At 40.0% G+C, this 27,396-nt stretch overlaps 1 protein-coding gene across 1 annotated transcript in view; it reads left to right on the forward strand.

Annotated features, from left to right (window-relative positions):
- The window catches only part of LOC124283073 (glutamate receptor-like), a 110,383-nt gene that overhangs the window by 23,949 nt on the left and 59,038 nt on the right, over positions 1–27,396 (forward strand). The window contains exons 4-6 of the mRNA XM_046719093.1: positions 14,826–15,022; positions 19,080–19,133; positions 25,973–26,134. Coding sequence (XP_046575049.1) covers positions 14,826–15,022; positions 19,080–19,133; positions 25,973–26,134 — 413 coding nt within the window. The remainder of the gene's footprint in view (positions 1–14,825; positions 15,023–19,079; positions 19,134–25,972; positions 26,135–27,396) is intronic.

The following is a 27,396-nucleotide window of genomic DNA, read 5'->3' on the forward strand; positions in this document are numbered from 1 at the left end:
GTACAGCCCTAGTCACCAGTGTGGTAATGCCATCAACCCTCAACATCGCGCTGTCCTCTCACGTCAAGGTTCCACGTTATGCTTTAACTGAGATACTGTTTCACTATATATCATTCACCGTGTTCATTTATTGAATAGCGTCAGTGAACATAGCAAGCATGTGAACGATCCAAACATAAACGCATTTTCCATTCTCCTGCAACTACATCCATAAAAGCCAACTCCGACCAACGTCTCCAAGTACCACTATGGAGGGAATTTGAACCACACTTGAGTTTGACCGAATAGCTTGACCAAAAACTGAGGATGATAATAACGATATATATATTTTACTTATCGAGACCAGCAACATCATATCTGTACTAAAACGTCTCCTTTATTTTCTTCTACATATATCTATTAAAGTATCCTGTATGTTATACAGTGATGTTGAAATGATATTACTCTACAAAAATTATAATATCTTAAAAACTCAAATCGAAAACTATTTATATGCTGTCATATCTCTTCTTATAGAATATATATCTTTGTCTGACAGTGACACATACACCAGGACGTATATTCCGTGTACTGTAAAATTCGTCGAACGAAAGAAAACGTTCCCCCCTCCACTCCTTGTTATTTTAGCATTGTTGAAACATGAGGGCATACAACAAAATGGGATGTAGCGTACATAATATTATTGTGTCTTTTGTTGTTAAAATGTCAGATATCAAGGTCTAGGAAGACAGCTGACTTTTGAGCAGCATTGATGAAGGTACACGCATTTGTTCTCAAGCATTCAACTGAAAAATGATTTAACTCGAAATCCACCAGTCAACTGAAAATCGAAATATGTGCAGCTCTACGAACAAGAAGTTATAGGAAGTTGCTGCACTATCTATTCGGAAAATCAACTTGAGTCAAAGATTTCTTCCTGTATAAATATTAGTAAAATGTTCAATCTAAAATCAGCATTCTCGACCCAAGTTAGCGCAGTGGTGCATTCAGTGCTTGAAATGTACAATTCTGATAAATTCACATGAATAATCTGATAATTTCACGATTCAAAGGTTTCGAAATTTTCAAAATTGCCCTACGTTACAATGCATTCATTATCTCAGTTAATGATACACTCGTCTCCATCTGTGATCCAGTGTTCCCTGCCCTGAGCCTCGGAGAGACGCCTGTCCTCGAACCCCCGTCGTCCAGGGCTTACCAGGGCTTTTTAGACAGCTCTTAGCCAGGTCCCTTAAGCCTGTCTGGAAGAACGCGGGGACTTTATCTGTCGCCATTTATGAAGACTACTTCTTTTCGTATGACACTTGTGAATCAAAATAGGGATTACTGTAAAAGTTCCCCAAGGCCCGAGATTCCCCCGGGAGAGTCGTAAAACTACGAAACCATTTATTCCTCATCTGGTTCATGAACAAGTAAATCCCAGTACAGGACACAGACGGTGGGCGTCCAACCACAAATTGTACCTAGTCTCCTTCACTAATACCACAATGCATATACGATAGACGTCTGGATTGTGTTTAAACAACCATTGGGAAGCTTCCTGTAACAAACCCATATTTATTCCATGATATTTTTCCAAAAATCGATCGCTCTGTCGGAAGATTTTGCAAATCAAACTGGCCAGTATGTTTTCATCACCATTGAAAATGAATTATGACTTCAAACCAAGACTATTATTCTGATGGGCCTTTGCTTTATTTTGCACATAAATTGCATGTAATGGGCATTATACCAAGGATCGTAATTTATACCCTGGATTTGGAAGTACCTACGTTTTGTCGTACTTGAGTATTTGGTCATCAATTACAGTGTAATGATGTGGATGTGCTTGTGCATGCGCTTATGTGAATATGTATTAGTCCGTATGTCTGCTTCATAGTGCTAACCCACAAAGGACCCGCAGTTTAATATAAATGCCTGTGGTATACACCGATTACTGACTCCGAACTCACTGCTGTCCATATATCCCTTAAACCGAGCGGCCGGCAGGGTAACAACGTTAACATGAACCATCCTTGAACGTTTAGTGCTGAGACGAACCACCGACTATCAAACCTACACGCAGACGCTCTAGCCATGTATGTGGTTCATTTGCTTAAGGATATTGGTACATAAACATAACTACGTCATTTTGTGTCATCATTCAGATAAACGTCATCGGTTCTCGAAACCCCAGCATAGTTTTGAAGGAAATATGTTGAGACGTACTTGAAGTACCTCTAGTAATCTTGTAGCTCATGCAATCTCTCACATAGCAATCTGCACAGCAGCTTTATTGGACTCAGACACCGGTTCTCATATATTCGCATCGGCCATCAAACAGTGTCCTATTATTTTAACAGATAATATCCAAGAGACATCAGCCACATCCATTGCTAGGTAAATCATCGAGGGATCTAAGTGACGCGGTTACTCGCAATTCTCGTGAAGTCAGTCCGTGGGCTTCCATGTCATTGAGCTCTCACTCACTTAGATGCTGGTACGCCTGGGTTGAGGAACAGTCTGCATGTTCTCCGAGAAACCTTTTTCTCATTGCACCTATCACCCGATAGATATTTTCTGGCACCAGTTGGGTCTCTTTTCATACAAGCCTGTACAACTTTGTCATATCAATTACGGTGAGGCTTGCTATCGTGGTTGCCATAAGACGAGGCAATTTTCGAAAATTGTCAGATTTGATTCACGCACATCGCGTTGCCCTTCCATTTAGCTGTTTCAGACTTCCCGTCTGGGCCTGGTTGGTGATTATGCAACGGTTGATCATAAAAAAATGATAGATATGATGTAAGTCAATATATGACGGAACTCCACAGGAGGGCTCGTGGTAAGAAAGGACATATCCACCGGTAATCCTAAAACTTGATATCGTCTTGATGTCATTTTACATGAATGAAGTACTGTAAGCTTAAACTGGTGCACATTTGAGTTCTATATCTTTTCATGAATGGGAACTTAAGGTATAAATTAATGATAGTGCACTTGACGTGAATCACGTTTCCTTGTCGAGCAGGGGCGGGGGGGAAGCCTAGTGGTTAAAGCGTTCGCACGTCACGACGAAGGCCCGGGTTCGATTCCCCTCATGGGTACAATGTGTCAAGCCCATTTTTGGTGTCCCCCGCCGTGACATTGCTGGAATATTGCTAAAGGTTGCGTAAAAATCAATTCACTCACTCACTCCTTGTCGAGCAGGTTCAGATGCCAACGAGGATACACTGAATGAGTGAGTGAGTGAGTTTAATTTTACGCCGCACTCAGCAATATTCCAACGATATGGTGGCGGTCTGTAAATATCCAGTGACCAACAACATGAGCAGCGATCTGCACAATTGGAAACCGATGACATGTGTCAACCAAGTCAGCGAGACTGACCACCCGATCCCGTTAGTCGCCTCTTACGACAAGCATGGGTTACTGAAGGTTCATTCTAACCCGGACCTTCACGGGTTACACTGAATGAACCACGGCCTTTTGGAATCTACGTTCAGATATTGCTGTATAAAGTCGAAGGTTGGGGAGGGAGTTTGTTCACATTCTTACAATGCCTGCAAACAATACGTGCCTTATATCAAACTGCGTGTTCAAAACAAGTATCATTTGCGCCCAATCGACGCATATCGCCAAGAATTGGTGTATATCAAATACAGGCATATGTCGCGTGTTCATCTCAATTTAGACAGTGATTCAGTGACAGATGCCCATGATAAAGTCGGGATTGTACAATCGACTCTGCTTCTATAAGAGAGTTCCTATGCAAGTGGAATGGACATTGTTGCTTATTTATGTTCAGTTCGTCCAGAAGTCGGTGTGTGCAAACTGCCGAAGTTGGTGAGGTTAGTTATCTGGTTGGAAATATTTTAGCTTTTACTAACATTTCGGAGAACGAAATCATTAAAACACACAGAACCAAAGCTATGTGTATTGTTGTGTTGGTAATGCCATGTTGTCATACATTCTCAAATATAGCTGTAGTAGCACAAATTTGGTAGTTGCTTGGAAAAGCCTTGATTATGTGTATTAATTACTCTCGATTCTAACTTCGACAACACGGTAGCCGTCAATTTCACATGATATTACCATTTTTCTGCATTGATCCGTCGGTTTGAATCATGTTTAAACTTGCCCACCACTATTATCGTCCGACGCGTGCTTGTAGTCGAGATGATAGTTATCAAGCCAAATATTTTTGGAAGACCCCGCTAATTCGCCAAATGACAGCTTTAGAAACATCAATTTTAGCATGACATCTTAAAGTGTTATCAGACTCTAGGTTCAGGCCGGAACCTAAGTCAGAATCTGGTTAGGCCATGGTTTTGACAAGTCGTCATTTTGGCCGTTATCCCATCCCTTACTTCGCTGGGAGAGTGAGAACGCAGTACCACAAACCATATGTTCCAGTTTCGATAATTACCATTTAGGGAGCGTGGGTCTCTGATTTGGGCACGTGGGACACTCTAATTCGACAGCGGGTCGATGATGCCTATTGTTGCCGTCTTGATAATAACGACGGGGATTGCCAAGCCGCACACTGAGCTGCTATTAACTTGCCTGGTCACCGTAGCCATTTTCAGTAACTACTTTGAATATTGAATGTTTTTAGATAAACCTTCAGAAAAATACTTGATATATTTTTATCTGCACGCCTTCTTATCGATGACGGACTGTGCTGAATATTTTAGGGCCATGGCATGGTGTTTATCAAAGTATTATTTTTGTAATAAATCAAGTAAATACTGCCTTCTCTAATACTTCTCCGTATTTTCTAAATCCACACCTTATTACCAAACCGGCGAAGGGATACAGTCATGCCTCTGATTTGTTGTTCAGAAAAAGCATGCTGAAATTTCGTCAACGGGAACAATGAAGCTGTTGATTCAATATGCTTGTCAATTTATTGCAAATGTCCTGATGCCACAGTGCGATCGATATCCTTAAGAGGAACTTTGTGATACAGTCACGTTTGAATGTACACTGAGCACAAAAAGTGCAACGATCTGCATTCACGGAGGGGATAACAAAAACATATGGCTTTCTGTTTTGCTGTATCAGCACATTCAGTGAATGTCTTTATTCATGCACACAGTGATTTACAGGCAGCAAATGCAATATCGATTGCACCGATGTTTCATGTTTGGTATTCTCCTGGCGTGCTACAGAAACGCAGCGCTTCAGAACGACACGAAACAGATTTCTGCAGCATCGGACAAACGCGTTAGATATTCAGGGAACATACACCAAATAATCGCCTGCGTTTTTATTTGTTTTCGTTTGTCTCCCCTAAGCCTGAGTAACATCATTGAATAACGATGCATATGGAGGACGACTCTGAATGGCGCTGGCATTTATAAGGACATTTGTGGTGTTGTGGAATGTGGTTCAGATTGGGTATTAGACGCAGTGAAATGATGGGAAATGTATTTTAACGTCGACTTCAGTGGTATCACACTCATAAATTGACGAGTAAATAGTGCCGCAATTTATGGATGCCCTACTTCGACAATACATTGACTCCTACGGGCCTTGCCTTATCCCGTTATGCTTCACACCATCCAGGGTAACAACATGTATCATATTTTCACGTCTTCGACTCAGCCGAAGCTGGAACCTCTTGCTATCTTGATAGACACTCTGTCAGTCTGAATCGTTCTTCAGTAGTCGATGCTTGTTGCGAGAAGCGATTATCCTTATCTGAGAGGCAACTATCAGGCTCGCAAACTTTGTTCATGCGTGTCATCGTATCCAAATTAAGTAGATCGATGCTCACAATATCAGACAATTGATTGTCCATACACGACTATTTACAGAACCATCCGACACATTATGCATTGTATGAATGAGAATACATGTAGAATTGCTCTTCTAAACAGTATGTACTCTTACCAGGTCATATTCTATGCACTCTTCGTTCAATGTATGCATTTGTCAAGAGTGGAACTGCGAAATCTAAACCAGTCAGAACTTCAGTTATAATGTGAACTAGTTTCTGCACAAGAGAAGTTTGATGTTTAATCAATACGAACTGTAAAGTAACACGAGGCATTTTCAAAATAGTAATGTTTAATAGTTTGGAAATCTGTGCTCAATCAAATCAAGCTGTCGATAATTCTGTAGTGAATAATGTTGTCATAACTTCTACAAATAATCTTGAATTCTGACTTTTCTAACAGCCTTTATCATCAGCTTCATAGTTCGAGAAACGTGTCACTTAATCCCGCGTTGTTGGGTAATTCTCGCTTCATTCATTTATGGAAAATATTCTGATCAAATACAGTAACACGATAGAGAAACACAAACTGTGATTAAAGTTGGTTCAAGTAAACACGACATTAATGCTTTGTGTGCTCTGTACAGTGTAAACTAAATGAAAGTGTTTTGAACCTGATTGCAAACTCTAATAAATGAAAATGGATTCCAGAAATGTTTAAGGCTTTCTGTGAGAATGAATTCTTGACAGGTGTCATTTTTTTCGCATTCACACACTTTTGATAAATAATTATTTGAATAATTTCACATAACCTGATAAACAGTCACATTTAACGACGTCATCCGTTATAGTATGACTTCATAGCATTTATGTGACGTCATAGTTGCATCACGGCAGAGTGTCTAGTAGCCGATAACCCTTGTTCTTTCGATGTTTTTACACATTTATGGTTTAACATATACTGCTCTAATTCCTGAACTAATAGCAGTTGATTTGATCTTCAACATAACAAATCCCTTTATCTTTTCTGGGACATGGGTGGCCAAGTAGGCTAACGTGTCTGCTCTTATTCCTCAACAATTAGCAATTAATTTGATCTTCCACATAACAATGGTATGGATCCCTTCATCGTTTCTGGGATCTGGGTGGCAAGTTAGTCTGAGGCGCAGTACAATCTGCAGTGCGGAGTGGCATCCATTTGTGATCTAGCACACTCCCATTCCGGTTTCCTAGATCATGTTTGTTTGTCTTCACCATGTGGGTTCGTGTCAAGGCCTGCATCATTTCGTTCCTCCTAAACACAAATAACTGAAATACAGGACAATCCAGTTTACCCTACCACTGCTAGCTGGTCACATGGAAACATGGAGATTTGACAGCAAATTGGACGTCATGCAGGAGACCCGGATATGATTCTCCTCACGGGTGCACCGTGTGGTGCCACTTCCTTTCTCCATGGCTTAGCCAAACGCCGCGAAAACCCATTTCTAACACATACTGTGTAAGACATACTAAACCGGTCACAGTTGCGCCAGGAGCCGGTGGTGAGTTTAAGCCATAGTGTCGTCGTGATAATTAGTCTGCGAGCACAATGCCCGTGATCGTGATAGACTACTTCAAATCTACGACATCCATCATTTAAAGCTTTTATCATTATAACAACCATATTGTTGTTCAAAGAGATGGTAAATCAATTTCACTCACTCATTCAAATAAAGGCTCAGTGAGCGCATCCTATTGTACATTATCAAATTTAACGAGTGTAGTTTAGATGACAATGTCAACGAAACCAACCAGACCTAGTCGTTATCCTGGTGGAAAATTAAATCTCGTGCAAGACTGGCCTCGGCGACACATAGTACTGAGAAGGCCTGGCATCAAACATAGGCAACAGACCATTGTCAATTCAGATCTTGCGTGGTAAATCATGTGTAGCTCAGAACACACAACCTGCTGTTATATACGTCCGACGGCAAACAGATGTTGTTAATAAGTTTCTTCTTTGTCTGGCGATAATGTGATAAACCGATAATTTAGTGTAAAACAGTCATGTGGCTTGCTCAAAGAAACTGTTGGTGGGAGAAGAGTTGTCAGCTGCAAATACTCAGCTGGTCAGGAATGACTTCGTTCTTCAGGCAAGTGCCCCTTCAGTCGTGTTCGTTCTGTTTAGTGTCTCGCACGATGAACAGGCTCCATTTGTCGATAAACACCTTCTTTGATTGTGTCTGTATTCCCATGCGTCATTTTTTCACTTATGGTTTCAATGATTTCAAACAGCCGCTATTCACTTTGAACACCCTCAAAAACTCATTCTGTCTGAACGTAGAAGTTCTAGGTATGGACAGTGTTGAAATCATTTGGATTCATTTTCCCAGTAGTGTTTCATTTAACGCGAATTCAGATGAATCGATCGGACAGATAACATGGTATATTTGTTCTGGTTCTTTGTAGCTTAACTCAACTTAACAATATTGCATATTTCAGTGGCAGGTGTTTGGGATATTACCAGAAGAAGGTATTTGCACACAACCTGTTGGATTCTGGTAGAACTGTCTTCGACAACTCATGCCTATCATAAGAGGCGACTAACGGGATAGGATGGTCAGACTCGCTGAATTGGTATCGTATCCAGAATGCGTAAAATGATGCTCATGATGCCAATCACTGGATGGTTTGATCCCGACTCGATTATTTACAGACGGTAATATAATGTGACCATTGCGGGTTTAACTACACCACAGACAACAACCAAAAACACTCGACCTTGGCTCTCGTGGTTGGCAAGGTCATTCAGTTCATCTGAATAAATACACCCTACTTGTTACACATATAGTGCAGACTCGCACAGCTGATAGACTTGATTGATATTCATTACGGCCTCATATATATGTGATCCAGCAATCGTGTTTTCTCATGATTACTGATGATCCACTCGTTGAATTAAAGCTGATGATAATACTTGGTAGTCTCCGGCCTCTGAATTGCATCGTATTTTGTACTTGTACTATACATCAGTTCAGTACAGTCAGCACTGCGCCGGGGCTCGGTACAATTTGTACTCCTATGCTTTTTTACCTGCTCATGTTTTTCTTCTTTTTTCTTCAAAACGAAACAGAACTTCTTTTCCCTCAGGACGATATATTCGGCATGTGAGGTACAAATGCACATTACTCAAAACTATTTTCACATCAAGGTTTGCTTGACATGTACCTCCAAGAATTCCCAGTGGGTGAGATCAATGGTAAATAGTGCGTTTTAACCAGGCGGAGAAATGATACTCTGTGTTTGCCATGCACTGGGCAGTTCGAAATGATTTAATATTTGTTTAATACAAGACAATCATTTATTAGTGGTGGAGTTGGGGACTGAGTCTCTGTACAGAATAGAATGCATGTCATCTTGATACTTTTTCTAGGAATAAGATTTCCCAAGAAGTCATTCAAGTTTTAACTGATCTTGAGATATAAAGATACTGTACCGGATTCGCCATATAGTATGAACAGAAGGTTGCTTTTTCAGTGGGAGTAGTCTTCTTAGAAATGATAATAATTAATATTGCTTTTAGATTTTGAAATTTCGCAGCTATAAAGTAAAATATGTTTTAGCATTGTATCGAAGAGATTCAATCATCGATCATATTTCCAACCTTGATAGTCTGATAGACTTAAATTCCCTGAACTCCGAAGACCATTCTGTCAAACCAAGACACCTAGATACTGACACAATGCAGCTATCGTTTAGTGTCGTCGTGATTGAAATGTTTGTTGGTGGCTTTGGATTTGCTCATAGACAATGTTATCAAAACACAAAGACACAGGTTCCCCAGTTCTCTGAAGCGCTGCCATTTCTTCTGCAGAGTTAATCTTGACTTGAATCCCATATCAAGCCAGTTTATGTTTCAAGGATTGTCAAGTTGTTTAGTTGTCCATTGTAATTAAACGCGCGCACACACATCATAAACGTCCACATTCAGTCTGAAGTGTATGTTCTATTGAGCCCATTCATGATCACACACCAGGACGAACAACCACATACTGGGACAGGTCTCAAGATGCTCGGATTTCTAGTCTAGGTCTCCTTTGATTGCATGTATTGTTATTGTGATTGTATGGTTGTTTCCTTGGGAACGTGAACATTTCGATTTTGACTTCGTTTATGTCCAGCATCCATATGCTTGAAGAACATATACCCGTGAAGGTCCGGGGTAGAATGAACCTTCATTAACCCATGCCTCTCGTAAGAGGCGACTAACGGGATCGGGTGGTCAGGCTCGCTGGCTTGGTTGACACATCGATTCCCAATTGCTCAGATCGATGATCATGCTGTTGATCACTGGATTGTCTGGTCCAGACTCGATTATTTACAGACCGCCGCCATATAACTGGAAAAGTGCGGTGTAAAACTAAACTCACTTACTTGAAGAATATATCAGGATCTAATGTGCGGAAGGCTTCCATTTCAGGTTCATTATCCTAACCATAATGGTTAACTGTAAATAGGTTGCAGCATGTATATATAAACAATTGTGAGTACAGTGCTCACAGCGTTAACTTGCCAGGTTGATGAAACGGGTTGACTCCAAACAAGCTGATAATGTTTGAAGCAAATGTTCGGCGTCATAGCGATATGATTGGAATGATGCGATACGAGCTCTGCAGCTAAGATAACTCACTGGAGTGAGTATAATGTGTATGTTTGTGGGGTTTTCTTACTATTGCATAAAGGTCAAAGCAGCGGCGTTCTGTACATTACCATCTTATCAAGCATGTTTCAACACTTTACGAAGCGGTCAAGTTATTTTTGTCAATAGACGTAAAAGTAGTGACAGATTCCTATCAAATCATGAATGCTTCATCGCCTGAATAACATTAAAGCAATCTATTAAATGCACAGTCAAATAATTTTTATGAGATCAGTATTGTTTACAAAAGCCATTTATAAAATGTCAGGATATGAGTATAGGTTTTGAGTCTTAAGGACACGCGGAGATACATGATCCTTAACACAACAGTTAGAATCTGGCCGCAGAGTCACATCGATGAAACTGTTGCCTTTAAATGAGAAACGGACCCGTTTGTCACTATTTCCCTGAGAACGTTGACTTGCCATCCTGTGAAAAATACTTCGCACTGAGATGCTTTTCGAATACTCGACTCCCATAGAGAGGGCTTATCGACGTAAAACAACTTATTATAGGGTATCTGATTAGATCCTTTCAGATGCATTTGCCATGACTGTGCATTTCAAACTAACTCGGGACAACGACTAAGGACAGAAAACACTTCGGTATTGAAGCGCGTAATTCATTTTGTGACATCACTCCCTATTAAATGCGGGATAATGAAACTCCCAAGGATCAAATTTTATTCAATTATTTTCAAAAAAAATATTTCGAAAAAATTCCAATGAATACGTGGGCATACAAATTCATCACTTTAATGTGGGAATAGAAACGTGGAAAGGCATATGGGGATTATGCCGCGATTTAGCCAGGGCGTCCACTTGCTTTGATCGTGTTTGAGGTCTCAAAAATGAAGTAACGAAGTCATTCATCAGCATTATAAGCATATGGTTACTGTTAAACTATTTGGGTGTCAAAGAAGATTAGAGCAACACCAACACCATGTCTTCGATCAAATCCGTTGTTGTTTGTGCTTGAGGTACACGTGTGTAGTATTACACTGGCGAGCATCGAGCATCGCTGTATCCGCAATATCTTGTACTGTTTGCACTCAGCAGTATTCCAGCTATATAGCTGCGGTCTGTTAATCAAGACAACCCAGTATTCAACAGCATGAGCATCGATCTACGACATTGGGATACGATAACACGTGTCAACCAAGTCATTAAGCTTGACTACCCGACGCCGTTAGTCGCCCTTACGACAAGCATAGGTTGCTGAAGACCAATTCTAACCTGGATCTTCACCTATGGTAAGCTATATCAAATGAATATGAATGTAAGCGGGGAGATCGGTGCGCCGTTGGTGATGATGCTAGATTTGTATAGTGTCGGGAAGAACGTCACAGGAGTTGAGAAATGAGTGAAGATCTGGGTTTGAATTCCTCTTCAGCAACCCATGCTTGTCCCAATATTGAACAAACTTTATGGATAACAACTTCTTTTATTTCGGAATCTGTATCGAAACGTCGCACTCACGAAAGAAAAGGTTCAATATTGCACTTCCCAACTTTTGAAATGCCACTCAAAGATATCATTCTTGTCACATTTACATAGATCGACTCGATCTATTTACAGTTGGAACAACAAACAAAGCACCAAGATAAAGGAATCTTACATTTTAGATTCACATAGGTCCCATGCATAAATTAAGGATCCACTCTCTGTGTGAGACAAAACTTCACAATCACCACAGCCAACTGCCCACATGAACACAAAACGTGGTTTCCTGACTATTTGGATGAACATTGCGGATCTATATGTCATGTACTTGTCCTACAACGAAATGTCACTCAAAGATATTCTGCAACAATTGTTATACATTGATATGGTGTTAATTTGCAGTTCTTTAGACTTTTCATATATGTGTTAAGGTGAGATACATTGAAATGGTTTTAACAAGATTTACCACTGAGAAGGTATGTATTGGCAAACTTTGCCCAAATAATTTCATCACAGTGTTGAATGCATGTGTTTCGATCACGTTCATAGACAACAACGGAGGCGGTCAGTATCTTGTTCACAACAACTACCGGTTCAGTGTGAAAGCCAGATGGAGGAATTAAACTGTCCACTGGCGTTGTCGACACCACGGTTTGGGATGCCCTGCCACTCGCAACACAAAAACATCATCCTGACAAAACTTGATCAAACACATGACCATCGAAGTGACGAACACTCTGAAGAAGAGAAGCAGTGAAGAAGTTACCCCGATTCCCGCTATCTCCTCCGAAGAAGTGTCAGGCCTCAGAGATCACAATTGGACCGACGACACCGCAGAATTTGTCAGACGACTTCCCAACTACGACGCCTGAGATGCCGCCACATACCGACAGCGATCCAAGACGATACCAGCCCTGCCTAAGACCCGTGAGGAAATCAACCTCCAAAGTCCATGGAGAGAGACGATGACCGGGAAAATTTCCTTAACCGGACAACATGCTCCTGTTTTCCACAGATGCCAACCTTCGACACCTGAGTATCGTCGACACATGGTTCTGCGATGGAACGTTCAAGTCCTGCCCTAAGATCATCAAGCAGATCTACACAGTACATGCCCAGGTCGGCCTAGGGATGTTTCCTCCGACAAGAAGCAGACGACCTATAAACATAAGTTCTCCACAGTCAGTACCCGTTCCTCTGTTCCTTTGTCGCCGACATCAGTGTTCATGGACTTCGAGACAGCAGCATGGAATGCAGAGACGTCAGTGTTTTCGACATCGGAAGTAAAGGGATGTCTTTTGCCACTGCAGTATGCATGGAGGCATGCCCGATAGACAAGTGGCCTGGCCATTCCCTACAAGGCCAACCCCACTGTTCATTCCTTTGTTAGACGTATTGCAGTGCTTCCCCTTCTACCGTCAACAGAGTTGAAGACATTTGGTTCTTCGCACTGGAAAACAAACCGCCAGAGGTGCCAGGCGTTGACAGGTTTGCAGATTGTGTCACAGCTTAGTGGATCAACAGAGACAATTGGTCATCATGGAACCACTTTGAGACAGTAAGGCCTAGGACTACGAACCACGTTGGGGATGGCACCACAAGCTGAACGGGATGATGAAGACACCACACCTCAGCCTGTACAAGCTGTTATCAACACTGCAGAAACTGCAAGCGCTGAGACTGAGACGAAGATCATTCAGGTCTTGTGATCTGGGAGACGGAGATACAAGAAGAAGAAGTACAGCGATCTTGAGACGAGACACCAAGATGTGAAGATGAACTTTGTCACCGGTCAGACAACCATGGAGCAGTATGCCGATGCTGAATCTCACTGTTTGTATCTCACTGTCTGTATCTCTGAATGTATTGTATATAACATGACTCAATTTTACATGAAATGTAAATATATACATGCTTGATGCAAAAGACGTATTGCATGAAGATAAGTATGAAAAATGGTGGCTGAAAATGTTAACATGTTAATTGATATTGTTTTATCTGAAATGGGTCTTTTCGTTAGTACATGTTACATACATCCTAAATCGTGTCGCATTGTGGATACAGACTATAGTCCTTGAACAAAGACTCACGCTTCAGTGCCGAATGCTAATTACTTGGTTCGCATCTCCTATCTCGCCAGCGCGCAATGTTGTCTTAAGAATACATTTTTGGGTAGGCTCTGGCTAAGTGGGAGTGCCCTGTGCAGCGTTAGGCAACAAAGGAAGCTCCCGTGATGTAGACCGACTCAGGCCATGTTCCATTGGAATGTTTCCATCCATGCTTAAAATGTCCAGAATCTGGGTCATAAATAACCCCAGCATGTTAACTTTATGGGTTTAGGGAAGCATACTACACTCGGAGAGATGCATACAGATATCATTGACCGTTTCAGCAATGATTCCTTTTGCATCTCTTGCTCATGTGCCCCTCGACAAAAAAATACCGTTGCCATGGTAATGCGTCGGTGAGAATTATTATGGTAGTGTATAACTATATAACATAACGCATTTCCCCAAAATATAAACCAAATTTTAACGATTCATAATTTTATGATTTCCTGGCGATAGTTAATAACAATATAATATGGAATCAATACCAGCCAGCGAGACCAGAAAATCATATATTTCTTTCGCCAATAAAAAAATTGATTATGTTCCGTGAGTAAACCCGTAAACATATTTTAGGGTCTGCGTGATCGATTTTTTGTGTGTAAGTGTGGGTAATATCTGCATACAGCCATTCCAAGTTCTCTCAAACATTTGATTTGATAAGAAGGCAACTTGACTTTGCTGCAACAAACCAAGCGCATTACCAATTTTTAGAACTGGTGTTTACATGGATGGTTGCTTCTCATTCATTCAGACATGATTGGGGAGCAATTATTCACAAACAGCTCCCACGGTAATGAAATGAAGTCTTATACTAATCTAGATAATGCTCTCGCCAACTCATTTCAGACGAGGATTGATGTTCTTTTACAGTTGTAATTTTCTGTTTAAAGGTCTGATGCGAGTGCAGAATTTACATGCCAAGTTGAAGGACGCTGTGCCTCGAGTTGACATGCGTTTCCGGCGAGTTGATGACGTAACAGATGCACATGAAGACCTGCGCAGACTTGACAGAAACCAACATCAAAACTGCAAAAATATCATTTTGGATTTGTCATCATATCACGCCTATAATGAAATGCTGAGACAGGTTAGTTATAGTTTAGAGACCAAACATGTATTATGTTGATTTTTATACATTAATAATTATATATGTAGCTTTCCGTCCCAAAAGGTTGTATAAACTCGACGTTTAGACGTTGGTTCGTTACGCCATGAGCCGATTCTGATTTGTCACATAAACATGTCGTCATGTTGCTAAAATATTGCTAATCCGGCGTAAATCCATATTCATGTTCTCACTCATTCTGGCCTTTGCTTATGTTCCGGGATATATTCCACTGCACCTGCTATATGTTCACAATGAGGTGAGTGGATGAGAAACAAACAGTGGCTTGAATCGATGCTCATTCTGTTACCCATTCCAATTCATTATTGTTCAAGGTTTGTCAGTACAACGTCGAGTCTGAGATACTGAGATATACGTAGCTTCAACAGTCACCGCGTGTAAGTCAGAGACCGTATGATTCATGATATATGTTATTTGCAAACATATCCATGTAGATAGTAACACGTATAGTTAGCCTATTAACCTCAATGTGTACGTATGAGAAACAAGCCAATGTCAGATATCTTTATTTCAAAAGTAATATGATCTAACATATGACTGAAACACATGTCAGAATCTATTAATCTTTAGGTAACCTAATACAACCGGTAATGCCAAACAATATTTGCCTATAGCGATTAATATATCTAGTATTCCTCTTAAAACAGTATTTTATAAAAAGCATAATTCATGCCTGAAATCAAATTGATTTTACATGAATGCTGAATGCCAAACTAAATAACAGATATAGCCTCAACACACTGTATCGGTTTACATTCTCATCATGTTCACATAACATAACGGCTTCCCGTAACGCCATCGTTTGATATTCCCCTTGATAGAGTATTCGCATCAAGTCGATTAAGACAGCTATTCCACAGCTATCTATACCTATATCAATGCTGACTGATAATATGTACATGCTACAGTCGGCATGACGTCCAACGTTTCTCAAATCAAGCTGTCACATCGCGATATGACAGAGTCATTAACTCAGTCACTCCTACTGGAGTCTTCCTATGTGCATTATCAGATGGCATTAGTGAGGATCATATGCACAAGACCCAATTGTCAAAACATATAATAACTGAACCAACCGAACTTCTTATACTCTTCATCACTAACTGGTCGTATGTTGGAGATAAACACGTTACTCCGGTTCTAGTTCAATATTCGATGCGTATTTTGTTTTTTAATATAGCTGCAAATTATTCAGTTAGTGAGTGAGTGAGTTTAATGTTACGCCGCACTCAGCAATATTCCAGCTATATGGCGGCGGTCTGTAAATAATCGAGTCTGGACCAGACAATCCAGTGATCAACAGCATGAGCATTGATCTGCGCAATTGGGAACCGATGACATGTGTCAACCAAGTCAGCGAGTCTGACCACCCGATCCCGTTAGTCGCCTCTTACGACAAGCATGGGTTACTGAAGATCAATATGCTAACCCGGATCTTCACGGGTAGCAATTATTGAAGACATATTTGTACCTTGTAAGGCTGAAAAACACCACCTTAGACGATATGCGCTTCATGTGACATTGTCAGTTCTAGTAGCTATTTAGATTCTAGTAGCTATTTATTCTGATAGACAAGAGCCCCCAAGCATAAAGTGAAGTAATTCCAGCAAGTGCCCTGATACTGCATGCCTGCTTTGTTGGTTGGATTGCGTCTTGTTTTTCTATATTCTTTGTGTGTTTTTCTCACAGTAAATATAGAAAGCATCTTGTCAACGTAAACCACTACTGGATGGCAGAATAACAGTGTTTGCAGCCGCACAAATAGATCGCGCAAAGAACACAGTACTGAAACAATCACTACGTATCAAACGAAACACAACACATTGTAGTTTTCACTTTAGAAAACGGGCGAACGTTCCAAAAGCCCCTTCTTTATGCTACTGTGCAAGAGAAAATGGCAATTAGCCTTTTAGTAAAACACTACAGGGAAAACATAAAATGGGATAGTACCCTAAAGGGTCATAACGTTTCTCCAAAGTTCGCCTTCACAGCTTAATGCTGACATTGCCAAAGCCAAGGGTGCGATAATCCTGCACTTGCTGACGGTAATGGTGCTATGCTGAGGAAGAAGGACTGCATGACAAATATCTGTGCACATTTCCATGCGTAAGGTGCGCCTTCGACCGTCCATAGAACATAAAGTGTGTTAAAACATTTCCTCAGAAACCGGTTTTTACCCCAGATACGTGATATAACTCCGAAATGTTGTTAAGCCCTGACTTCTTGTGACCCGAGAGGTTAGCTTCTGCCTCTAAAACCGGTCACTTAGGATACGGGGAAACGAAGCATGTAATATTGCTATTTACAACTTTTACATCCCGTTACTCATTCATTAGTCTTGTGCAAGGAAACGTTACCGTTATGTAAATGAAATGAGTCTTTGAAATTGAATATTTTGAAGTATCAGTTACGTTGAGTTTTATCGTGCCATTAAGATTTGATTTTGAAAATAGATTCAAATTCATCTCAAGCCATTGGAAAGTTACCGTCAGTTATATGCTCAAAGCAGTGTCGAGTGGTGGCTAATACACATTATGTGTTTTTGACCCGAAGGTCTTGATTTTAGAGTTTCCCGAACGTCGTGCCAGTAATCTGTGCTGGAAATAGTTCCGGTAATCAATAGACATCATTTGTATATATTCCTTTAATGCAGCTTTGCATTGATAGTTTAAAGTATCACAGAGAATAGCTGTAGTAGTTCAACACTGGTTTTGGTGTGTCAGTTCTACAGTTCCATGCTAAATATATTTCGGCTTTTATTGAAGCAACATCAGCTCAAGTGTAGGCCCTTTGCAGTTTCAAGGCAACCATTTTGTATCCGCAACGAAGGCATATGTGTGAAGTCAGTTTAATATGAAGCAAGATGGGAAGTTTAATATGAACCAAAAATAAATGCTGTACTTTGGGGCCTTAATTGAAAATATCGTGTGTGATCCCTCGTTCGTTTAAAGGTTACAATCGGTGTAACTTAACTTTATACATGTTAGCACCAATAGGAATTCTTGGAACATGAAAAGAACAAATGCTACATGCTACTGAAACCAAGTTCATATACTGTCAATGCAATTTATAAAATGGATGATGATATTCTTGCCGTAAACCAACCCCTTGCACATTGCGTTGCCATACGATAAACATAAAACCTGTTTAGCTTGCAGGAATTAATTTTAATCAGTTCTGTACATCACTGAAATACTGGTTATTGTCGGAGTTTGTCAGAGTTTTATGTGTGAGGGTTTTTGCAAAGTTGACGCACCTGGCTTCAAATCGTTTGGTACTGAACTGACAGATTATGGAATGTATTTTTGTCATACAATTCCTCGACAGACTATCAGGATCCACATCCCTCACAGCGATTCAGCACAGAACACGGTCATAAACGCATTCTCTCAGAGAATTCATAAAGTGATAATCTGTATATCCTCATTAAGGGACTGTTTTCAGCATAACTTAACGACGAGAACTTTACATCACAATAGATTATTTGAATGTTTAATGATAAATGACGTTATCTGATGTGCCATATGTGATTCCGTGATAGTTAGGAGATGAAGGTCAAGGATTATCTCGTTGCATGGCCGAAAATGGCAACATAAGCAAGTCTGGCGTTATTCAATTACAGCGAAATGTTGGTTTAGAGGCTGCCCGAATCTATATTAAATGTCGATTCTTTCAATACAATCTCACCTTCAAACGCCATGCCATCGATTTTCATGTACGCCAAACTATTATGAAAATTTAACGCCACTTACATAAGTTCACCATCTTTTAAGTGAAAGAGCAAACACACCCTTTAACGGATCAGTTTACTCAATCCATTAGGGCCATAAATCTTGCATCAGTCCGTTTTTTTTACACGGCGCCCCTGTTTACACAGTGTTCTTCAAACTGTGATTCTGACAGATTTACAGGTTCCTTGGTGTTTATACTACGTTCAACACTGACCGATAACGTTTTGATTGATCAGGTCTACGCTGTGGGTATACAGAAGCAACCACTGAACGCTCTTTTGTTGCAGATTCCTGAAGTGGGGATGAATAGAAATGGCTACAATTATCTCCTTGGCACGCTGGTGAGTATGACTTATTTGGCGCACTGAAATTCCATCAACAACCATATAGATTAAGGCGTTGGGATCTGCTATATTTCAGGACTGCTCCCAAGATAAAAGACTAGACCTGACTGTAAGCTCGTTACAGCAAATCTGCCTCCCTTTGGCAGAACGAGATAATGCATCTTCTATGAAATATTAAAAAAGCGCCATCCACTGATAAGGATTCAGGAACTGACGCCGAAAGTCTTCGAGCGGATTTCAGATAGATGAAAAACCTGTCTAAGTTAGCTTAAAAACATAGGCTAATAAATTGATATCAGATCCTTTTACTCTGGTAGATATAATACATTATGAATTTGAAAAGGAACCGGAATAACCCCCTAAAGCAAAGTCTGGAAAGATGCATTTGATATATTACTTTAAGATGTGTGTTGCTGTTTTAAAATACCGATACGTTTGCCCATGTAAATAAATCGAGATAGTCATTTGTAAAGCCACAGGTTATTTTTTTTTTGACGCCGCATTCGGTAACATATGTCATAAATATGACAGTCAATAAATACTCGTAGTTGGGACACTTACACCAAAGACTGGTGTAATGAGGCCTCTTCCACCCCTTGTGATACGATGGTATTCAGTCAAGAAAGTCATTGCCACTGACCACCCTAGCATTGGATGCTGCAAACCTATTATAAAGTAGAATCCCTACAGGATACGCTAATCTGGTATATATTCCTGTAGGTGTTTCTTGCAATAGTAGTTCAAGCCGCAGGTTTGCTATCGAAATGTGCTACGCAGCTATTCACTGCTGTTACGCGTGTATGACATGCTAACAAGATAACTGTACAGGTTACCACGTTTCCGGAACCAAGGTAAGCCGGTGATTAATGACGCTGCAAATCATCATGCAGCATTACGTCCCTTGTTCATATCAGGATGCGCGGTTCGTGGAAACAATTCACAGATTTCCCTTGGTTGACATGACAGTGTACAACCTGCGTCATGCCCAAAGTGATGTATGTTTATTTATTGATGTACCACAGAGTCATGGGTTTCTGGAGCAAACAATGCTTAGTTTCTTAAACACCGTTTGTATACGGGAACATCAAACTTGTTTGTGACGGCTGTATTTCATTAAAACACGAGCGCACATATGTTTCTCGATATTCACACAGGTCTGGACTGAAAACGCGTTTCATCGTGTCTTCTAGCAAGCTGACCTGAGTACAGACAGTGCTATCAGTCCCCTGTGACAATGAACAAGGCGCTGTCATAGATACTCGAGTCGATTAGATGAAGTCATCTGACAGGTGTTTTAAGAACGGTTCAAGTCAGTTTATGCCTGATGCCGGATAGTATTTATCCCTTTTGACAATATCAATATATCATTGTTCTATCATTTAAACCAATTTACAGTGGAAAGTAAAAAAAGGCGCTCAAATTAAACATTTATGAAGTGAACAATGAATGATAATTTTACCGCAAAAGTTTGACTGAAGAAGTATGTTGGGCTGACGTAATATTGAGCGCTCCTTAAAATTGGTTAAACGGAGGTGGTTTGTTAAAAAATTGATTGCAAGCATAATAACACATGAGGAACGGGGTGGGTTTTTTTACCTCGTGATAAAATACAAAAGGTGTACAGCCCATTATGATCTTTCCATGCAATTTACTGAAGTTAAGGTGTGTCGATATTCCAATTACTCTCCTCCATAAATCAAGTTGAACGTGCACAGATTTAATCTCCTTCCAATCATCTGCTTGCGGGCAAATCATGTTTTTGAGCATTACGTTTTAAACCAGATTTGTGGGGATATTCAATATTGGCAAAGAGTCATTCTCACATCCCTAGCACCCATATCACACTTTCATAGAGATAGTCACCATCACATGTTTACATAGTCACATTTACAACCTGATACCGTGCCAATCGGAACATTATCATCATACTTTAGTTACAGCCTGTTATAGGTATAGTCTTATTTATAGACAAGATCACATAGTTGGTTAATGTGACATCTTGACTTGTGAGAGTTTCTAAGGCTTCAGGGCGGTGGGGTAGTCTCCAGGTTAAAGTATTCCCCACACCGTGGCCTGGGATTCAATTCACCTCATGGGTACGATGTGTGAAGCTCATTTCTGGTTTCCCTCATCTTGATATTATTGGTCGATTGCTAAAAGTGGCGTGAAATCTTACTCACTGACTCACTTCACAATGGAGCATATTATGTTTTTGTTGTCACCTTAGGAAGGTGACCAAAATATGTCTCTGTCCACTCTGCAAAGAACGGATACCCAGGAGAATGAAAGCTGTGTGTGACCGTTAACCTTCTCGCACCTCACATCATAATTACCTCTACAGTCTAATAACGTCCTCGCCCTAATCTGTCTGGAAGTCAGAGCAAGAACAGGACAATACAAATCACAGGATCCAGAATCGATTGTTTACAGGTCGTCGTTATATATATTACATGTATTGGTGAGTCCGGCATTGCACAAAAACACATTCAAACACTTCCTTTTTCAATGATACTTGTGCATTAATGTACATGTTGGGTACTACAGGAACAGAAGGAAACTCTGCATACCCATTCCTTGAACAGCGCATGTCTTTTCTAATTGTCTGTGGTACAATGTTCAAGACTATGTAATCTCATATTACACTTTGGAATCTGTTTCGGTATAAACTCGATGCAGAATATTGTGTGGTTCAGACGTTGTCATATGACCGTCCGACCACAGTGATGTGGACAGAACCAGGCAAAGCGCCGTTGGAATGGTGAATCATCGCTGCCAATATGGAGACACTTTGGCAGGTATTAAAGGCAGACTGTTTCCTGGTTCTCAATACTGTTGTTTATAAAACTGGTGGATGGAACCCTCCCGTATCCTTTAGACGCATGTCAAAGTCTACACCGTGAGACACTGGTTTGTATGGTCCAATTTCGACCAGTTATGACGACAGCGGAAATCGGCTTCACACTATGCACCGATGTTGGGGAAGAACGTTTTCGTATAACGACCTTTCGCGGGAGAGAGGCATCGATACATTAATTATTCTATAACTCGAGAAGACACTATTTGTGAATCTCACGATATCTTACAACACAACCAATCTACTCCATCGAGAGCTGTACATGCATACTGTTTTCTCACTGTGCTTATGCACAACCAAGTTGTTGGATGAAATGAGTTTTTTCTGCTAACCACCTACCCTTCCAATAATACCGGTGACTGAAAACCCACTAAATAGGGACACCCCATCCCCCACCCCCAATTTAACCATGATCCGTTCTATACAGTGGGGTAATACAACATTCTTTAAAAGGATAGTACTACGCTAATTTGAACAAATAAGTCAGGCATGGGGAGACTCCCGAACACCATGGTGTTTTAATCCAAGACAACGAGAGGACTTTATTTGCACCGCTATTAAAACACGTCTTGCCAGGAAGAAATAAGACCAGTGATTGATCACCATCAGATACTAAACAGAAAATGATTAGTTAAAAAGTGACAGAAGACGATCGATTAGTTTGAACACTCAAGGAACTGGTGTTTTAGATACAACCTCTAAACTTAACTAATTGGGTATCATCTATCTTCCATTTAATGAGTGTTTAATGCCACGTCAGCAATTTTGCAGGCATTAGTTGTGGTGTTTGGTGAATATATTCATCCCAGTGCGACAAAAAATATATTAATAAAGTTTAGGGACGAACGTGTAGGAAGGCATTGTGTTTCAAATCTGATATAACATGGCTGTGGAGAAAGTGTTTAGACTGATGTGATCATATAGCTGTCCTTCGGCTGAAAGCCTTGTTTATCACATTTGTATTTCACCAAATACAGTCGAAATTAAAGTTTGCCCATGCAGGTTTTTCTTTATAGGAACATTTCCCTATTATGTCTCACGGAATTGAAATCAGTTGTTTCAAAAGATAGCGTGACCTTCTCGATCTATCGCCAAATACACGTTTTCCATTGTCACTTCTCTATTGAGCGGAGAATGAAGATTTGTCAGAGTAGAAGTAAGTGAATTGGGATAAACGTCATTTAAATGGTAGTGAGTTGTATCACCGCGTGTGGGCGTAATGTGGAAATGAGGACCCAAATGATGCAGAATTTCTAGGTTTAATACTTTGGTGAAAGGTTTCAGATACATTGAAGGTCATATTCAGTTCAAAATGTCCTCTTCAGGCGAAAGGTCATTTGATCCTGAAATGCACAAGGGACGCAACATTTCGAATTGCTGAGGGTGGCTATGATTCCTATACGAACACAATTTGATATGAATACAGTCTACAAATCTTAATGTTGGTTACATAATGGATATAATTACATTTTGTTTTTAATTCTTGAATATTTAAGCAGGGTTTTCTTTCACCCATACAATGTATTTCCCATAGAATAGTGACAATTTAGAGACATTGTCATAATCATAATGTGATTCTGTAATTCTGTTTCCTTCTGATTGACTCCCATCACGACCTTTGTCGTGGATTCAGTATGTGGAAATGGGATTGATGTGGAAGATAATAGACTGGTATCCTTACTGGAAAGTATCCGAAACATCAATGGAGAAACCACAAACGTAACACCTGTATCTTGCAACAAATATACAGAACCATATATATAAATAAATCAATAGTTTATACAGACATTCAAGAGACACTAGATAAAATGTTCTATTCCTAAATAATATTGACTTTCACAAACTTCGAAAAACTCATTTCAATAAAACATCAGCACCAAGTAATTATTAGGAATGGACACGTTGTATGTAATGAAGTAAATGTTGAAATGTCATAATGATCGATTTGATAAATGTTTCTAGATGTCAGCTTCCTTGTTATGAAAGAAATCGACAGCACCGCTGCCATCCTTCTGTTTTAAAAGATATAAATTTGACATAAACGTGCCATGAAATGTTTTCAGTACCTAATTTGTCGATGGCATGTGCACGTTTTCTTCACAGTATTATTTCTGTCTGCTTGTCGTCGGGGAAAATCGTGGAATAAATTTATGTCATTTCCTGTTAACGTGCAAGCGTGGACTGCCTTGCATATTTCACAGCCAGCTATAAAATCAATTCGTCAATGTTTTGATACATTTCCTTCAGGAATTCGTTTCCAGTATGCCATGACTCGAGTCATATCGACAAAGGCAGATAACTGTTCATCCGCCCTTACTTCTATCGATACGACTTGAGGATAGTTGTACTCACAATTGAACAGTAATTGTCAGGAAATGATAAATGTTGAATTTTTAGCCAACATATCAGGATACTCTCAAGAGAACTGAACTTTTACACCACCATCATCATCATCATCATCATCAACAACAACAACAGTCGCCACATAATTATCACAGGGACACATGCCAACACATAACGCGCGCAACCCAGAATGGCAGCTCTGCCTAGTCAATACCACCAAGAACTTTCGAAGAGAGTCTCTTAAACTGCGGACTTCTGCATGACCAACAGGTTCAAAAAGGCTGCGTTCCTGTATTATCCATTGGCAGTTATCAGGTTGGGGAATATTAGACCAGAGGCACCAAGAACAACGGGGAGTAGGACAAGTGGTACTTGGGATACAAACGTAACACGGGTCCGCATATTTGCCATGTTTTCAAGAAGCCTGTCATTCAGCGCATTTACATTTTCATGCAAAATGCCACATTGGTTCTGATAGGTAAGTGACTGGTTTTGAGTGGCAAACAGAACGCATTCCGTTTCACATTTACGCTAGCGGACTTCATCAAAGCTAAGCAAGACTTGGCAGAACTCACGTCTTCTCAACAAAACACCCATAATTCGGGGCAGCGGTCGTTCTGAAAGCCTTTTCCGAACCTGTGTCATTTTGATATGCCACACCTCTTGGTAGACTCTCAATTCTGTTCCGTCCAGCGCTACAAACTTTTTAACAAAATCAACATTCGCATTGAGATTATTTTCTACATCCTTGTCTCGTTGAAGAAAACCACTGAATGTCTTGTATTCACCGTGAGCTTGACATACTTCACAAGAGAACCATCAAACAACTATGTGTTCACAAATGCGCAGTATAATTTGTCAAGAAAAGCTTCAACGTTGTTCAAATCTGACCCTTCAGTTATAGATAGAGGAAAAGCGAGGGTGATGGGATATGTTCCTTTACATGATTCTTCGTTTGAGGGTGACACTGTCTATACCCTAAAATGTCAGTTTCTTGTTTTGTCTAATACATGCTACAAACAATAAGAAAGGATAAGTATATATCTGTCAGATTTTAAAGCATTTTATAGGGTCATCAGCTCTGAACTCAAGATGTTCTTAAGTCTTAATTTTGCATTCTGCCCATGTGTGTCCTTTAAACGGGCATTCTGGAGTTTATGACTAACATGCATCCCTAAGTATGTATACTTTGATTATAGCTTCATTGTTATGTCACCAATACCACTGCGTGGTATGTATGACATAATAATGAATGCTCCTTTAACTCAACCAATTCATAGAGTGAACCAGACGTGTCTATCAGTACTCCACATCAGGCAGGTGTGTACTTAATGATAAAATCAACTTGTAAATGTAACAACCCTTTCCTCAAAATAAACGTTCGTCCACAGAAGTCATACAGTCGTATTCATATGAAAACGAATCATATTTGTTCTGAAAATATGGACATCAATAAGATTGATTCACGTAATTCATTATACCTTGTAGTTTTTAGCGAGTGAGGCGTTTTGATAACAGGCTATCAACATTACAATAGCATGAAAGTCATGGAAATCCTCTTAAGAGATTTGCGTCTTGCCGTTGGAGTACCGACAACCTATCATTTGTCGTTCGTAAAACCATTCCCGTTATTTTTCAGGATATTCTAAATTTCAATCTCACACGATTTCGTCACGGGGGCGTCAACATTACAGGATTTCAGCTAGTTAACCACAACTCAAGGACTGTCCAAAGCTTTCTTGGCGGATGGAGAAACCTGTCGTCAACAGTGTGGCCCGGAGCAGGGCAGGATTTTGTTCAGGTACCTAGCATGAGTTTAAGTAAATGACAAATATTCTTTTCACCCTGGTTATTTTTATTTCCGGGCTCCTTGTCTCTTGAGAGCGGTTGCTGTTGATGAGTGGAAGTGCGTTCGACAGTTATTCTTTCCAGGGTTAAATCCAAATGGCACTTGAAAACCATTTGTCAAAGACATTTTTGTTATATTTTCAAAATGGGAATGTTCCAAAGAAGTAATCAGAAAACGAATACACTGTTGGAAACGAACAAGGGACGAAATAAAAGAAAAAGCTTTAGAGTTCCTTTATTTATTGTCAGATCGTCAACCACGGTGCAATAGAAAACCTGGAAAATATATAGAAATACTCATATTTGTACTTTCATGCAACCCTTAATCGTTTCCATCACTATATATAGATAACATCCTCTTTTTTAATCTATATATTCAATAACGTTTGACGTTGAGTCAGGCCTATAGGTTAAAAAAACAACAACTGTACAATAGATGTGGGACATCGAGGATTGTCTAATCATGATTATTTGTCTAATATTGTATTTAATGTGAATGCATGCATAGCCTAGTACAGATGTATCGATTCCCTTGTGTGTTATGGAAAGCACCTCAGCAAAATGTAAATTAGTTCCATTAAAATCTAGATGGTGAATCTGCATGACTTATTTGAACACTTTGGTTCCATAGTATATATGATAATACCAATATCGAGATGTAATTATTGCTATGAATATGTATGATTGGTATCCTGGTGTTCTTTTATCAGTCACATAAGAATGACCAGGCGATGTTGATGACCTGACCCAACGAAGATTATTTCCTATTGGTTGAAGAGTATCTTTGACTGACCGAGTAAGGTTTAGCGCAGCTTTTAGCGATTCCAGCAATATAATGGTGGGGGGGCACCAGAAATGGACCCCGTGAGGGGATTCGAACAGGAGTCTTCGGCGTGATGAGCGAACGGTTTATCCACTAGGCATCAATCGGGTTGTGTGCAATCATTAAACCAAACTCACGTAGTTACATATATATTGTCACAAAGTAGAATGTACTTTTACAGCGAAATAGGAAAAGCTAGAATGTTTTAAACATGTATGAAATTTAAGAAAAATATTTAATTTCAATGAGTTCAACGCTGCTTTTATTAGTAATTCATATTATATCAGGTTAATATGTGAGGAAGGCTTAAGTTAATGAAGTGTCATGTAAAACCAGGATCACGGGGGTGACACTGGAAACTTGAGGAAAATCAGTTATAAATATCAGTAACA

This window comes from Haliotis rubra, unplaced genomic scaffold (assembly GCF_003918875.1).
Source record: "Haliotis rubra isolate DU_JTF1 unplaced genomic scaffold, ASM391887v1 Scf31, whole genome shotgun sequence".
Classification (NCBI taxonomy): domain Eukaryota; kingdom Metazoa; phylum Mollusca; class Gastropoda; order Lepetellida; family Haliotidae; genus Haliotis; species Haliotis rubra.